At 40.8% G+C, this 16,123-nt stretch overlaps 2 protein-coding genes across 5 annotated transcripts in view; one reads left to right on the forward strand and one right to left on the reverse strand.

The window, feature by feature from the left end:
• Positions 1-13,360, reverse strand: part of LOC578527 (fanconi-associated nuclease 1) — a 26,712-nt gene extending 13,352 nt beyond the window's left edge. For all 4 annotated transcript variants that reach the window (XM_030976811.1, XM_030976813.1, XM_030976814.1 and 1 more), the window contains exons 1-7: positions 13,273-13,360; positions 4,178-6,033; positions 3,043-3,183; positions 2,532-2,718; positions 1,587-1,724; positions 695-793; positions 28-162 (exon numbers count right to left, since the gene is read on the reverse strand). In XM_030976811.1, coding sequence (XP_030832671.1) covers positions 28-162; positions 695-793; positions 1,587-1,724; positions 2,532-2,718; positions 3,043-3,183; positions 4,178-5,957 — 2,480 coding nt within the window. In that variant the 5' untranslated portion in view covers positions 5,958-6,033; positions 13,273-13,360. The remainder of the gene's footprint in view (positions 1-27; positions 163-694; positions 794-1,586; positions 1,725-2,531; positions 2,719-3,042; positions 3,184-4,177; positions 6,034-13,272) is intronic.
• Positions 7,589-12,022, forward strand: LOC115920621. The gene is made up of 2 exons (XM_030976815.1): positions 7,589-9,958; positions 10,013-12,022. The coding sequence occupies exon 1, from the start codon at positions 8,307-8,309 to the stop codon at positions 9,948-9,950; it is 1,644 nt and encodes a 547-aa protein (XP_030832675.1). The 5' UTR covers positions 7,589-8,306; the 3' UTR covers positions 9,951-9,958; positions 10,013-12,022.
• Positions 13,361-16,123: the final 2,763 nt, after the last annotated feature.

Genomic DNA, 16,123 nt, shown 5'->3' on the forward strand with positions numbered 1-16,123 from the left:
ACTTGAATAATTTGTAACCAAACTTACTTGAGGATTTGTTTATCTTTGACCAGTTCCTCGTAGGTCACCATAGCTGTTGTCTGAAGTCTGTCAGCCAGCTCAAAGTCATTGATACCAAGGGCATCTGCAATATCATTTTCATACTGCATGGCAACTTCATACCTTAAGAGGGAGAAAAATAAGATACATCTAATAAAAATGGAGCAATTCTTCTTCTTATATTTCATTGAAAGTGATGATAATATAGATATATTGACCAAGGGCATCCGCAATATCATTTTCATACTGCATGGCAACTTCATATCTTAAGAGGGGGAAAAATAAGATACATCTAATAAAAAATTGGGAGCAATTGTTATTAAATTTCCTTGAGAGTGATGATAATGTAAATTATTGTCATATTAGTATTCCATACAATAAATGCTTTTTGTCTAAGAAATTAGACAATATGTTTAAATTCATTGTTAAAATTATTCATTTATTCAAAGTAGGATAGGCAAATCAAAACTTAATTACTTAGTAGTAGTAAATAGAGTCAGGTAGTGATAGTTTCAGGAGTTATTACTATTAAATATTATTAGAAAGGGTGGTTGATTTGTGATTCAAGGGTGATTCTTCAAGGTAGTGTGGTAGGCCATACAGAAATCCCAGACCACCTGTTAGTCTCAGTCTACCCCTGATTCCTGATACTCACCTTAGCAAATCTTCTCTGGAGGGAAAGAAACTCCTGGTTCTGAAGACTGTGTATACAGGGTAGCTCATTCGACCCATGTTAACCAGGAGTTCTGTTTGTCTGAAAAGTGGGAAAGACAGAAAGAAGATAATCAGATCTACAAGATTCAAGCTTGAGCCAACATTGATAGTAGACCCTTCTCTAAGAAGTTCAATGGAATAAATTACTAGCACAGCGGTAATCACCATCGGGCTAACACAGGGGCAATTATCAAGCACTACATCCTGGACTAATCCATGTCTGGATGAAATTATCAAACTGACAACTTCAAAAAGTTAATGATACACCTAATAATCAAAATAGCATTTATGGCTATGGGGACATAGAATATCACTACAAGGATATAACAGCATCTGATTTGCTTTTACATCTATCTAGAAGTTCAATACAATAATGTTGATGATCACAATCATCAATATGGATCTAGCTCTCTCTAAACACAGGTTTTGTTACCACCCATTAATTAAACAACCATCTCACTACATAAAGCTGATGTAAATAGGAATGACAGTTTGATTTAATGTTAAGTGTTCCATGACAGTAAACATAGACAAAGTTCTCTAACGCTGTCTATACATAAGGCACAAAGAAGTAGTGATAGCCATAAGCCATGACACTGTTTCTACACCCAAACCCTTACATTGGTGTTTGGCTGGAATGCTCCCCAGGGAGTGGAGAATGAGCATACATTGTGTGCAGGTAAGCCTGAATCTGATGACCGGGGTAATAATATATTTATCTGTAAAGCGCTTTGAGAGGGCCTTCGGTCCTGAAAAGCGCTTTATAAGAACTAGCTATTATTATTATGGAGCTAACACTTATTGTGAAATCCTTCTGTACGGCCCCTACTTACAATGCAGACTGACCAGAACTTCCTTTCTCTTCATCTATAAGATCCTGCCTCACCAATGAGAAGAGCATGATAATCCTTTTGAACATTACACGAGGCTCCTTGATCAGCTTCACACAGTTACCCAGAAGTTTCTTGGCTCTGTCAAAATTGGGATATAGAAGAAGATGATGTGCAAACAAATAATTTAGAGAAAGAAAGATACATCTATACTGGCACAGAGAAACAAAATGTGTGCATGAGCAAAAAAATCAGCCCCATCAGGCAATTTAAGCGTTATCTACATTACAATGCAAAACTATTGAATTCAATTTTGCGAACAACTATTGTCATGTGCACTACATAGCCGTTATGTTTCTTATAATTTTTAACAAATTAGTAGAGTACCCTTGCAGAGGGACCACGGTTATTGTGCTTCTTTTCAGAACTGATAATTTAGAGTACATACAAACATTCTACCATTCATGGGTCAACTGCTCTGTGTCACCATAAAAAAAACTCATTAGATTTACCTCTATTATTAAATTCAAATGCAGTCAATTCCTGATAACAGGTTTTCTACAATGCCTAGAATACCTAGATTTTTATCAAAATGAATGAGATATAATAATAATAATAACAATAATAATAATTATAATATTTTAAAGTCCACTCCACATTTATTAAGTTAAACCGAAAATGGAAATTCTTTTTGCCCAATTGATCGTGAGCCTTGCAGCCACTGAGCAGCGCCAGATCGACGTTGCTCTATCCCTTATTGTTGAACGTCAAACAAGGTAGCAGCAACTCCTGTTTTTTAACGTCTTTTGGTTCGAACCCACGACCTCCTGGTTGTGAGGCAGACGCTCTACTGACTGAGCCAACACACCGGTATGTAATCGTGTGAAAGGTTCCTTAATATGGTTTTGCGATGGTGTTCAGATGAAAGGATGGAAGCATAATACCTACTTCTTCATTACTATCTTATCCATGTTGGCTGAGAAGAAGGACCGTTGTCTTGAGGAGTACTTGATGATGGCCTCTACCAGATCACTTTTCTGGCCACTCCCTGCAACCTTGAAATCCTTGGCCAATTGTTTCAGGTCAGGGGCCATCAGCAGTTTGAGTGTGACAGCTAGTTCATCCAATGAACTCTCTAGAAATGAAAGGAGGTCAACCAGACTCATTATCAGGGTGAAATAGTTTCAGTTTGAAATGAAATGTTAGTGACAAAAAAGTTTGAATGTTCAGAAGTTTGGACGATTCATTTGAAAGAGGGTCTGCAAAAGTGACAAATATTTAAACATGATGTAACATCCTTTTCTACACAGAAGCAACATCCTTTTTTTACTTCCAAAGTAAACAACAATGAACACAAAAATTAGTCACTCATATTTAAGAATGTATTGTCTAGGTATATCTATCTGCACATGAGGGACCACAACTGTCAACATTACAGATATAACTCTCATAAACTCACCTGTTATCAGCAAACCTGCATCTATCATCTCAGTGAAGAGAGGTTTTAAATTCAATGCGATCCTAGGATATTCAACTTTGGCAGTTCGAAACCATGTGAACTTCCTTTGGAATAGTCGGACATACAGTTGTTGTGCAGGACCTTTGTAAACAAAACAAAAATAAGAATCAGTTGTCAAAAAAAGAAGCAAAAGAATGATTTAAAATACGATGCAAAAATTAATAACAGTTTCCTAACAATTGATGGTGTATGATACTAATTGTGAAGGTTATTCTAAATTGAAAATAAAGGGCAATGTAGTTGATTGAAATCTCCTTTGTTTTTACCTTTACCACAATACAAGCCTGATTTGGCATTTAAAACAAGCACACTAACAATTTTTACAATCCTGGAATATTCCCATAATCTACAAAGTCCCAGTACTGAATAACCAAATATTTAAAGGGATTGTTGCGTTCTGTTGCAGAAGGCACTGCAAAAAAAAAAACAAAAAAAAAAACTGAGTGTCAAATTTGAAAGAACATACAGTTTAAATGACAAAATCATCTTTGTTTGATCAAAATCGGTTCAGAGACGGCTGAAATATCCATAAATATAATTTCTAATACTTGTGTACCACCACAAATATTAGATAATTTGAAAAAGCTGTTGAAAAAACGAAATAGCGCCTTTTATGTTGTATTTCAGCCAATGCCGATGTTGGCTTTTTTGTCGGCATTTTGGTGTTGGTTATATTACGCACAACCAGCCGGCCCATGTATTGTTATTTTTAATTAAATAATTAATTAACGGTCACCGTATTTTGGGGAAAGTGGAGCTGAATTGGTATGATCGTGTTGGCTAAATTTCACACATTTTGGTGTCTAAAATTACCTTCATAGCAATTTTAGGCTCTAAAAGGGCACTATAAATGTCAAAGATAAGAATAAGAGCAATAACCATGCACTTTGAAGGCATTTGCGGTCTGAAAACAGAACTCAACTATCCCTTTAAGCAAAAGGTGCTGGTGTTTTATAAATCATAGTATGAGACAAAGCAACATCACACACAGATACATGCCTGATTTTCATTTCAAAATAATAATTTTAGACTCTCCTATTAATTTGGTCACAAATGTATCAAAATGGGAACTCACTTGAGAGACTGTTGAACTTTGACACCTGGGCATGGTCTTCCTCATCGAAGAGGTGGGAATCAAACTCATTCTTGAGGACAGCGTTCAAGATCAGCTTGAAGTTCACTATGTAGTAAGGTTCTCTTGGCTTGTGCGGAGATCCAAGGGTGTCTGACCTCGCAGGCGACGTTGCCGATGAACCAGACTTTGCTGGCGAAGTGTAGGATGGGCCTTTATTGGGTGTTATTGTTAACACAAGGGAAGTTTTTACAGGAGACTCAAAAGCACTTTTCTCTTTTGATGATGATAGTGATGACCCCTGATTATTCACGATAGGATTGGACTTTGAAGGTGAGTTGTATGAACTGGTAGCTGAGGTATGTGAGGTAGGCATGGTAGGCATGGTAGGCATGGGAGGCAGTGTTGAGCTTGGACCAGGGCTACTGGATAATGATGTAACTGCTGCGATATCACTTGATGGACTGGTACTTGAAGAGACACTTGCAGCATCTCCAGACAAATGACTCTTTGATAGCGTAATACTAGGCCTACTTGTTAATGATGACACTGGTTTATCTTTGGTTTTTGCTTGGTTGCAGAATAATTGAGTTCTCACAGGGGTTCTTTGAGCCTTTGCAGATCCTCTGTTGCTGTCTGTGGGTGTGTCAGGAGATTTTGCAAAAGCACTGGACAAACCCTTTTTGGAAGAATATCCTTGCTTTAACAATGAGGAAAGAGTAGACACTTTGGATGCAGGACTAACAGAATTTAAAGTTGATCGAGAGCTCTTCTTTTCAGGAGTATAGCTTTGAGTTGGAGTATGCCTACAAGAAAGGACTGGAGGTGGAAGACCATCAGGTCTTCCTGCAGAAGTTGACAATGATTTTTGCAAGTCCTGTGCAGAAATTCCTGTTGATTGCATACTAGAAGTGTCAACATTTTTTGGTGAGCTAGTATTGGCACTGTCTACACTTTTACGTTTGAAGTAGGGTGAAGTAACTTTCTTTTCTCGAGATATATATTCAGCTTTTGAAGCCTCTTCTTTGGTTGCATTGCACACTACTTCAGAGTCAAAAGTTGAATCTGAATCACTTTTTCTCTCCCGTATTTTCTTCAAGCTTAACCGAGATCTGGCTTTAGTCCTTCTGTCCTGCTTTTCATGCTTTTTTGATGAGGATGACGACTGAACAATACTGTCTTCTGAGTGGTTTGACTGACCAGTACCTTCAGTCTTGCAAATGGCATTAACCCTGCTCCTTTTCATATTGAGTTTCCCTGATGATAATCTACCACAACCCGAGTCATGATCTCGGACAGAACTTTCTTCATTATCATCAGACGAAAGGCTCAAAGAGCTTGGCTGATACAAAGGGCTTGATTCAAACTTGTCCTGCAGTCGAAGTCTCGTCCTTTTATCCTTCACATCGTTTCTCACATCTGCAACTTTCCTTGCACTCTGTTTCATATGCTCTGCCCCTGCCTTGGTGGGACTCTCTTGTTGGGACAGACATCCAGAATCCAGATGCCTATTGATCTCAGACAGTTTGACCTGCTCGGAGCACACTGGACATTCTGTGTACTGTGGAGGCCTAGCCTTTGCAAAGAATGACTCTATGGAACGAGGCAGGTTTGCACAAGACGTGCTTGGATCAATCCTTTTTGCTTGCTGTGGAGAGTTCACATGCTTTCTTACTTCTGACAGCAAGAGTCTTTTCTTCCCTCTTCTTGGAGAAATGGAAGCAGGCCTCTTCCTCTTCTTTTCTGATGTTGGGGTGTTGGCCCTCTTTCCAGAACTCTCCATTCCTCCAGATTAAGTTAGGACTTCACATCCAGGTTATAGCATAGGTGTCAAGTTTTCAACTGCATTTTGTTGGAATCTGGTAAAACATGACAGGAAAAAACAAACAAAGAAGCCTTTCTAATTTATAGATGCAAAATGTAAAAACTACATTATAATTGATGGATCAATGCAGTTGCAGGCCAAAATCAAAAATAACAATCAAGATCGTCATTTGCAAGGACAAAAATTGAAATCTATCATTCTAACTATGGAATTGTCTAATGCAACCCCATGATAGCCATATAATTTACTATGTATACATACAATGGACAACTTAACTGAAACCGTTCATGCTGTTAGAAATTTAAATTTTTAAAATAATTTTTTACTTTTTGTATTTTTCGCAAGCCACTGCCACTGGCTAGCTACCTGACAAGCTATTTCTTCTTTTAAAAAAAAGACTTAATAATAGATGAAATGAAACAGACTCAAGAGTCAATATCAGAGGGCACTTCTTCAAAACGAGAGTTGTCACTGATGGGAACAATCTCTCTCGGCCCAGGGCATAGTCTTGTAGTGATTCAGCCTGAGCCACTACGGCTCTGGCGGCATATGCGCGTAAGTCCCGCATTAGGCGACACCCGCGGTAGTTTCCGCGGGCGTGCTTATCACTGGGAACGTTAGATTGAACCTGAGACTGCACGCGACAAACACTGTTGATTGCCCGTCTCTTCTGTCTCTTCGGTCTACTACTACTAGCGACGGTGGAGCTCCACTCAACGAGCAACACTTCAAGCGCTTCTTGAGACAGACTTCAAGCAGTATAGTATACAGCCTATGGTAGGATAAATCCTTATTATAGTCGTTCATGTAATTATAGTTAAGATTTAGGCCCAGTAAGTTATATTCCGCTCCGTCACTACAATGGCGTAATCGCTAATTTTTTTATCCGAACCTGTTCGGGCTAGTTTTTTTTTTATTGCGCACGTTTTTGAGCCGCCATCTTGTCGGTATATTCACTCGTGTGTTGAAGGGATTTTCTATTTTTGTACTTTCATTCGTAGCCGTAGGGCCTTGTAAGCTTGTTTATTCCCTATTGGTAGTTGATTAGTGCTGTAGATTAGTATTTTAGGGACTCATAGAGTATTTTCAGTGCTGTATTCCGATTTTTTGGTACTCATTTCGGTGTTTTGGGGATAATTTTTTGTGGTCGCACACTTGTCCGAGCCGCCATCTTGGATACGTTGACTCGTGTGTTGAAGGGATTTTTTATTTTTGGAACTTTTTTCGTAGGGCCTTATAAGCTCATATTTTTTCATTTCTTGTCTACTTAGGGTTGTAGGATAGTTTTTTAGGGACTCGTTGGTATTTTTACGGCCGTATTTCGATTTTGACATCGGTTTCGGTCAGTTTTTGTCCTTTAATTTGCTCGTTTTTTTTTCTACTCACTAGACTAGTTGTACAGCCGTTTTTTGTCGTGCTCGTAGTTTTGATCCTCTCGCCAGAGTTTTATACTGTGGAGATAATTCCACGGTGTTCTTTTTCGGTGAGGTATAGGGTCGGTTAAGTAGAACTTAGTAAGTAGGGGTAGGCTCTATTTAGACTAGTTTCAACCCTCTTGCCGAAGTATTATTACCGTGGAGATGATTCCGCGGTGTTTTTTCGGTGAGGTATACTATGGGTATAGGGTTGTTTAAGTAGGAATTTTTTAGTAAGAAACTAAGTAAGATTATGAAAGAAACTAAGTAAGATTTTGGAAAGAAACTAAGTAAGTTCTTACTTTTTAAGAAGGCAATAGGTCTTTCCTGTAAGAAACTAAGTAAGAAACTAAGTAAGTAAGCAAGTATTTTCCTTTAAGAAACTAAGTAGTCTAAGCAAGAAGTATTTTCCTTGAAGGAACTACGTACGTTAGTAAGTAAGCAAGAAGGAAGGATTGGGTAGGTACCTAAGTGGGATTTTTGACTGTCAGTCTTGTTTTGGATATCTGTGGATTTTGGGTTAAATCGTGGGTGGTATTTAATTTCATCTTCATTTCATCATTACTAATATTGTACGGCCATCTCGCCGAGCATTATACCGTGGAGATAGTTCCGCGGTGTTTTTCGGTGAGGTATATTGCCGGTTTAAGTGTAGTCCTTTAGTGTTACTTAGTAGGGTTTAGTTTTGGCCCGCTCGCTGAAGCTGTTCACCGTGGAGATAATTCCGCGGTGTTTTTCAGTGAGGTTTAGGGTTTCCGTATTTACCTGTCAGGCACTTAGTAAGCTATTAGGAAACTAAGTAGGGTATTATTAAGTAAGCAAGAAGGAAAGATTGTATGTGTATTTAATTTTATCATTTGGTTATATAATCGTTGCTGATTTGAAGCCGGTTATGACCTCGGAGAGGGTTAAAGTGAATTATGGGACTGAGGAGGCTTTACTGGCCGTTGTGGATAGAACTAAGTCCCACAAGATTTTTAGTTGGAGGGAGCAATGTGGGAGTTTAACTGAGGAGTTATTTTTGCAGTGTCCCCGTCTCCATGAAGCCAAGGAGCTGGTACATTTATTTGATTTTGAGCCTTATCGGGTGGATCAGGCTGAGCAGGCACAGGGGGTGGGGGAGGGGACTGGGCAAACCTTGACTGCACAAACCCAGTCTGTCCAGAGTCCGGGTCCCGTTCCTTATGGGCATACAGTATACCCCCCATTTTCGGGTGAAGGCCCAGCTGGGCCTATATCCGGGTCTGCGCCCTCCCCAGCCGGGCCCTCCGCCGACTATCGGCTTAGGGATGATAGCAGTGTACCCTCCAGGGAACCCCCACGTAGGGATTATCCCTCTTCTAGGGATTTCCCTCCTAATAATCATGGTCCATCTTCCAGGGAACCCCCCCGTAGGGATTATTATTATCCCCCGTCTAGAGAATCCCCTTCTAGTAATTGTAGTCCGCTTTCCAGGGAACCCCCACGTAGGGATTATGTATATCCCCCTTCTGGGGAATCCCGACCTGACATTCAGTATCCTCCCAGGGAATCCTCACCTGGGGGTCAGGGAGAGTACCGGTCGCAGGGGCGCCGGGATTGGCCCCCCCGTCTGCCGAGGTCACTTAATTACGATGGGCGAACAAGTTGGCATTCCTTTCTCAGGAAGTTCACCAGTTATGCTGTATCGTGTCAGTGGAGTCCAAGCGAGTGTTTGGATGCGCTAGGCTGGTGTTTGGAGGGGTTGGCCTCAGATTGTTTTTCGAACCTTAGGGATATGGGCACTAATTCTTATTACCATATGTTAACAGCGATGGGGCGTCGGTTTGGGGCTACCCGATTTCCGGAGGAGGCCATAGCCGAATTTCGAACGGCTCGCCAACTCCCGGAGGAGTCTCTTCTTGGGTGGTCCGATCGGCTCCAAGCTTTGTCCTTTGAAGCTTTTGGGCGGGACCAACGGGGTGACAGCACTCAAATGGTATTGCAGTTATGCCAGGGTTGTACGGATAAGGCGGCGGGTTTAACAGCTCTCAATACGCGCCCGAAGTCCGTCGAGGAGGCCCTGGAAGCCATCAGGTGGGCGCAACATACCCAACGTGTTGTTTATGGGAGCGAGGCTCGCCGTACGTATTCGGCTTCTCGGCAGCAGGTGCAGCAGACTTGCATGTACGATCAGGAGGTGGACAGGTATGATACGGTAATTTATCATCATAGGCAACCCCATCCCCTAAATCGTTCCCCAACAGTTTCCAAAGGTCAAGATGTTCCCCGTCCGGCTCCCGTGGAGGACCGGGGGAAGGTCACAACGCCTTTTGAAGTTCAGGCCAGGAATGACATTGGCTATTTAAAAGAGGAAGTCGCCAGTCTTAAGTCGCATGCGTACAATACCGATTGTATGCTAGAAGAAATACTGAAGACTGTTAAGTCTTTGGAGTTTTCTATGCTTTCCAATGCCCGCCCTCTATCTCCCGTGGCTACTGGTGTTCCGGAAAACCTGGAGGGATCGGAGAGCGAGGCCGATCTCCGATCTGGAAACCGAGAGGCCTACAATCGGTAAATACTGGGGTAGTTAATGTAGTTAGTGACCCGCCAGACTCTTCGGTCGGTCCCTTGGACAAGGTAGTTAATGTTAGTGACCCGCCTGACTCTTCGGTCGGTCCCTTGGACAAGGTAGTTAATGTTAGTGACCTGCCTGACTCTTCGGTCGGTCCCTTTGTCAAGGTAAATAATGTTAGTGACCCGCCTGACTCTTCGGTCGGTCCCTTTGTCCAGGTAGTCGCTAGGACGGCCGTGGTGCCTCCTTCTAGTGGGAAGCGGGTAAGATGTAAGGTTGTTGGGAGTCCAGGGCTCCAGAGTAAGGACCTTTCCCTTTTCCAGCCCACCCACAGGCTCCCATTTTGGATTCCTCGGATCGTGTTTGATCGGGGGAAATAACATGTTAAGTATATATATTATGGTTCATTATCAAAGCCATTCACAACGGCTCGTCCGCGAGGACATGGTGCCGGTTCCTGTTCCTGGGAAATAACATGTTTGTCTTAAATATATATATTTTAGTTCACTTTTGTTTACACTGTTTAATTTCATTGTAAATCGTCCATTCTGAGTTCCTGAACTTTAAGTGTTGATGTTTTTAAACTGAATAGATAACAATTAAATAAAACTGAAAAGTTTCTGCTTCGGTTAGCGGAGTTATCTATGCTGAATTAGCTGCTCCGCTTTAAGAGCTGACTAGGAAGCATTCTTTCCACAGGGAGACAGAGCACTCATGTGTGTTCGAGGCCATAAAACGGCCGGCTTTTGATATCTCCCAAGTGACACTACGTGGTTCCAATAATAAGTCAGAATATGATCATGTTTGGGGGGAGTAATTCCTCTGGAGTAATTCCTCTGGATCAACAAGAGCCTTTTGGATTTGCTTGATGGTGTTGTGGGCCTGGGTGCCCTGAATGATATCAGGAACTTGCCGGTAGTGGCTATTGTGCCCCCGGGTGCCGAGTGGCCCAGAAAATGTAATCTTATTTTGTTGAAGTGTTTTCACCTTCTATATCATTTTCCATCTGATTTCAGTGATCTGCTTTTATCATTCTAATACTTCCTATATGCACCGTTTGGACTGCCTGTAGGGAGCCGTTTGGCTCTCATGTGGGACTGCCCAGTTTCTGGACATTGTACCATCCAAACTGCACTTGGGGAATGGGGAGCCATTGGGCTCTTCCCCTTTTCTGCACACTTATTGCCATTCATCGTTTATGTTGATCACTCACACTTTCATGCTCGGTCACCTTGGGAATTTAATGTAATGCCCCGGTTAATCCCTTACGCCCGTGCCAAGACGTATTGCACTTTTTCATTATGTATTACCGGCACGGTAAGGGTTAACTGGTATATTTCTGTTTCTCTATGCCTGTAATGCCCCCGTTAATCCCTTACGCCCGTGCCAGGACTGCTATTCTTTGTCATTTACACGTGACACCGGCACGGTAAGGGTTAACTGGTATATTTCTGTTTCTTTCTGTTCTTGATCCCTGGGACATTTCCGGGACTTGAATCCTATTTAGTACTTAAATATACCAAATTGTGGAATACAGTGCATTTTACATTTTACAGTGCATTTTACCTGTACTTTAAATAATATTTCCCGTACCAAAGTTTGGAATACAGTACGTTGTAAGGTATGATAAAGGCGCCCGCCCCCTGGAAAGACCAAGACTTCACTGGTGCTGGCAAGGAGGGTCCTTGACCCATCCACCAGCGGGAACGGCGTGACCCCGCACTGCGGTACGGGAGTAGTTTTAAGTTAGTTTTAGTTTAGTTTTAGTTAGAAGTAGGCTTCAAACTCATTAAGTGGGGAATAATGTAGTGATTCAGCCTGAGCCACTACGGCTCTGGCGGCATATGCGCGTAAGTCCCGCATTAGGCGACACCCGCGGTAGTTTCCGCGGGCGTGCTTATCACTGGGAACGTTAGATTGAACCTGAGACTGCACGCGACAAACACTGTTGATTGCCCGTCTCTTCTGTCTCTTCGGTCTACTACTACTAGCGACGGTGGAGCTCCACTCAACGAGCAACACTTCAAGCGCTTCTTGAGACAGACTTCAAGCAGTATAGTATACAGCCTATGGTAGGATAAATCCTTATTATAGTCGTTCATGTAATTATAGTTAAGATTTAGGCCCAGTAAGTTATATTCCGCTCCGTCACTACAGTCTGCATTAGACAGAAATAACCATCTGATTTGGGTCATTTCTTTAATAAAACTGACATTTGTTGTCATTCCCCAATACAGATGGTAACCCAGAGATCTCGTACCGTGGGGGTGGCTATGAACATCTTTTCGTTCATGACATTTTCTTCCCGATTTTCTTTATTTAGATCTAATTTTCTGATTTCTAAATCAGATGTAAATTAGGTCGGTATGTCACTTGTCCTAATTGCAGTTATCAAAATTTGATAACTCAATATTAAATGTATAATTTACGGACTTACTTATATGAATTATCCAACTTGTATGTCTGAACTGTGAAACAGTACATTCATGCACTCGAACATAGGGCTATATGACCCGGCGGCCAAAATATTTCCGGGTCAACCTACCAAAACATAGCCAAATGGCCAATCAGAGCACTCGTTTCGTGGGAGTTCGTTGGTCAAGCCGGGCTGACTCGTACGAAGGTACGGTAGCTATTGGACGTTCGAAAAGAAAAAATGAATATTCATCAACTAAACCAAGACGGATAGACGATTAGAGAGACTGAAGCTTTCGGTCTAAGTCTGCATTCACTGCACCTAACTCCAGGGAGCCCCGCCGCACCAACGACTTCGGTGGCAGAGCTCTCTGGAGTTAACTGCACCGAGTTAAGAGTATGAACTACAGTCTATGAATATGATCATTCATACTTTTATAAATATTTTATTGCTTGAGCCTTGACAATCACTGCCCTTGCCTTGGCCATTATTGTTGGCCTTGGACTTGATCTAAAAAAATCTAGGTCTAATGTAAGAAGGCCAATATGAACACAGAATAAATCAGTTCATTCATAGTATCTATGTAAGGTAGGTCAATTTTGCGAAAGTTCTTTGTTTCTAATGAAAATTGCTCAGAGTTCAGAAGAAAATTAATGCACGGTCCGATTACAGAGAACAGTCGCCATATACACACACACCGGTGCTGAAGCTGCGCCGTCCGCCGGCAGGCGGGGTCGGTCCGGGGAGTTTGTCCAGTAGCCTAGATCTATGGTCTAGATCTAGGGCTTATAGACTAGTATCACGTTAAGGTATCACGGCTAAGGAGGAGCATATCAACGATTTTCAGTCATTGTCGGCAGAATGCCCAAGAAAACGGCATAACTTTTACTAAAGCCTAGGTCTACTTACCAAAGAAAGATATCCAGGACAACGTAGCTAGCTAGCAAGATCTAGTGGCAGCTCGCGTACTCGTACTCGTAGATCTACACAAAAATATTGAACAGATAACCTCAATCAATACTATTTGATTTAAAAAATAAATATATATATAGGGCCTATATATGTAGCAGTGTCTCAAGTTCAACCCAGTGTGTGTTTTATTGGCACAAAAATAGACATTGAAATATCAGACATGAAGTGAACAGATAATTTACCCTTAAATAGCAGTAGGCCTAGCTAACAATTCTTTGATAACGACCCTAAGCACATTCACATTCTAACGTCTGAAATTAGACTAATTTCACCCCTTGAATCTTCAAGTTCAACCTTCTACTTCTCATGTGTGGACATGATACAAATCTATTTTTAGAATTTCTTAATTTGAACTTCATTTTTTGAAAGAAAGCATAAAACGTAATTTCCAAGTTTTATCTTCTTCTAAGGTTCACACATTTACAAGATTTCGTAAAATGAAGAGAAAAAAAAATCCGAATAAACTAGAAATCACGGTTATTTTGCTCTCATATTTACGAACCACGGAGCAAAAGAACAGTAATAATTTCCCATTAAAATCTCTTTATTCGGATGGTTATATCACAGCCAATATCTAGCATATTCGGTGGTTCCCAATTTTGGGTCATTATTTGATTATTTGTTATGTTCTTTCGGAGTGAAGTTCAAATTCGGATATTGTAAAAAAAAATGATTTGTTTGATGACGTCACACGGCAAATAGTGGTTAAATGTGACGTCATCAAACAAATCATCAAGATTAATCCCTTTTGCAGCTTATTGTGGTTGGGGATTGGGTGTACGTGGTCAATGGCCAACAGATTAGCTATTATATACAGAATGTTAGTATTATTAAATTCATTTTAGTATAAATTAAAATAGGGTAAAGGAGTAGTTGGGAATCGAACCTATTGGCATTATCTTTGCATATTAGTCTCACCTCCCCAGTCTAATTATCCACGAGACAAATTGTTTTACTGTACCTCTCAGTAAAGTGACTATTAAAGGTGCAAGTTTTGTTGTAATTTCCATGTATAATCACAATGGGCTCGGAGCACCCCCCCCCCCTCCACCCCCACTCGATCAGTGTCAGGCCTTTATAACAAAGATATATGTTGTATTACCTCCATCCAAGCAAGAAGCAAGGGGGTATTTCAATTTTGCTACGAGGACTTTACGTCATGTTTGCTTTTTATTCTTCCTCTTTGGGCTGATATTTTCTCAGTTTTTAATGCTTTAAAGATATGTCCCTTTTGCAGCCAACATCAAATTCTGTAGAACCTTGCAGGAATTGTGAATATGTCATGCATGTCCTATCTGTGAAATTTAAACGCTAGCAGTGTCCTAATATTCAAATTATGCAAGGAAACCTGTCTACTTGCTAGACTTCACTGCCAGACACTATTGAGTGACTAACTGGCTTGTTTTCTTCTTTGGTAATAACATACATAAAATGAGCTGTAAAGGGTACATGAACACTTGTCTTCATCAATAACCCACTTCTTGTAATGGCCAAAATTAAACTGATTGAATCTTTGCGTAGCATAAAACGTACGACCATTCGGTACACTGGTCTGAAAATCAGACTATTACTTATTGGCTCTATAGCTCATAAGTCGATTCGATAACTAATAGTCGTTATTTTCCCACTTACAGACATTTTCATGCCCCCTTCTTCTACGGGAGTTCTAAATCAGTATTATCTTTCAAATGCCATTGGAATTGAACCTTTTCATTTTTTTGGGGCCTGCAAAAGGGACATAGTACCTTTAAAGACTGTCTATACTAGTATGACCAGGGGGTTAGACCACCCACGGAGGTCACTGACAAGTGGCTATCTCATCGATCGGCTCTCAATTAACATAAGAAAAAGAGGATCATATGGGAACCAACAGGCACTTCTTAGGCGTTGTTTATTATTTAGAGGGAGCAAATAGCTACAAGTAGTACAGTGGGGGTTTAATACATTTTTTTTTTATTCATTAAACTTTTTTTCTTCCAAAAAACGGTAAAAAAAAAAACCTTTATAAAAACCCGACCGTAGATTTCAAGATTTTGGGTCGGTCGCAAAGGGTATACGACACCTTTTTTAGGGTATACGCGTATGCATGTTCCCTCCCTTTGAAAGCACCCCCCCCCCCCCCCCTCAAATGCGAGAAGTATAGACACGTACACGGAGGTATCGTCAAACATGTATTTCTTAAATTTGTTTTAAATGCTTATAATTGATTTGTACTGTTTTGTTGGAAACATGAATAAATTTGAAATCTTTGAAATCTTTGAAAGGCTTCAGAATTCGGCTGGCAGTAGTAGTGGATTCATAAAATCGGACGCAAATACTTACCGCTTTTTGTGGGGGCATATAGTGCCCTCACTTTTTCAGGTACCCCTAAAGTGCACCTTTTTAAAAAGGAAAAGTGCCCCCTTTTACTTCAGATAAGTGCCCATTTTTATTTCTATATAGTTGTCCGTTCCAGATTCGTATAAGTGCCTCTTATCACCTCTGGTATTTAAGTGCCCCTCTACTTATGATAATTGCCCCTATTCAAATCTGAGAGGTGCTCATTTGATTTTAACAAGTGCCCTTTTCTTTTGTTACAAGTGCCAATTCTCACATCTGCTAAGTGCCCCTTTTTACTTTGACACGCGCCCTTTTTCTTCTCACTATTGCCCTTTTTTCCCTTATGATAAATGAACCTTTTCTTGATCAGAGCCACTCCCCCTTCTCATAAATGCCACTTCTGGGGGGGGGGGGGTAGGGTTAATTACCGACGAATACATGAATGCCAATGTGCCAACGTCTACAAATT

This window comes from Strongylocentrotus purpuratus, unplaced genomic scaffold, assembly GCF_000002235.5.
Source record: "Strongylocentrotus purpuratus isolate Spur 01 unplaced genomic scaffold, Spur_5.0 spur5_scaffold_9, whole genome shotgun sequence".
NCBI classification, from domain to species: Eukaryota; Metazoa; Echinodermata; class Echinoidea; order Camarodonta; family Strongylocentrotidae; genus Strongylocentrotus; species Strongylocentrotus purpuratus.

Excerpts from the sequence above, each read along its gene's own strand:
- LOC115920621 (XM_030976815.1), top strand. The coding sequence starts at position 8,307 with ATGACCTCGGAGAGGGTTAAAGTGAATTATGGGACTGAGGAGGCTTTA.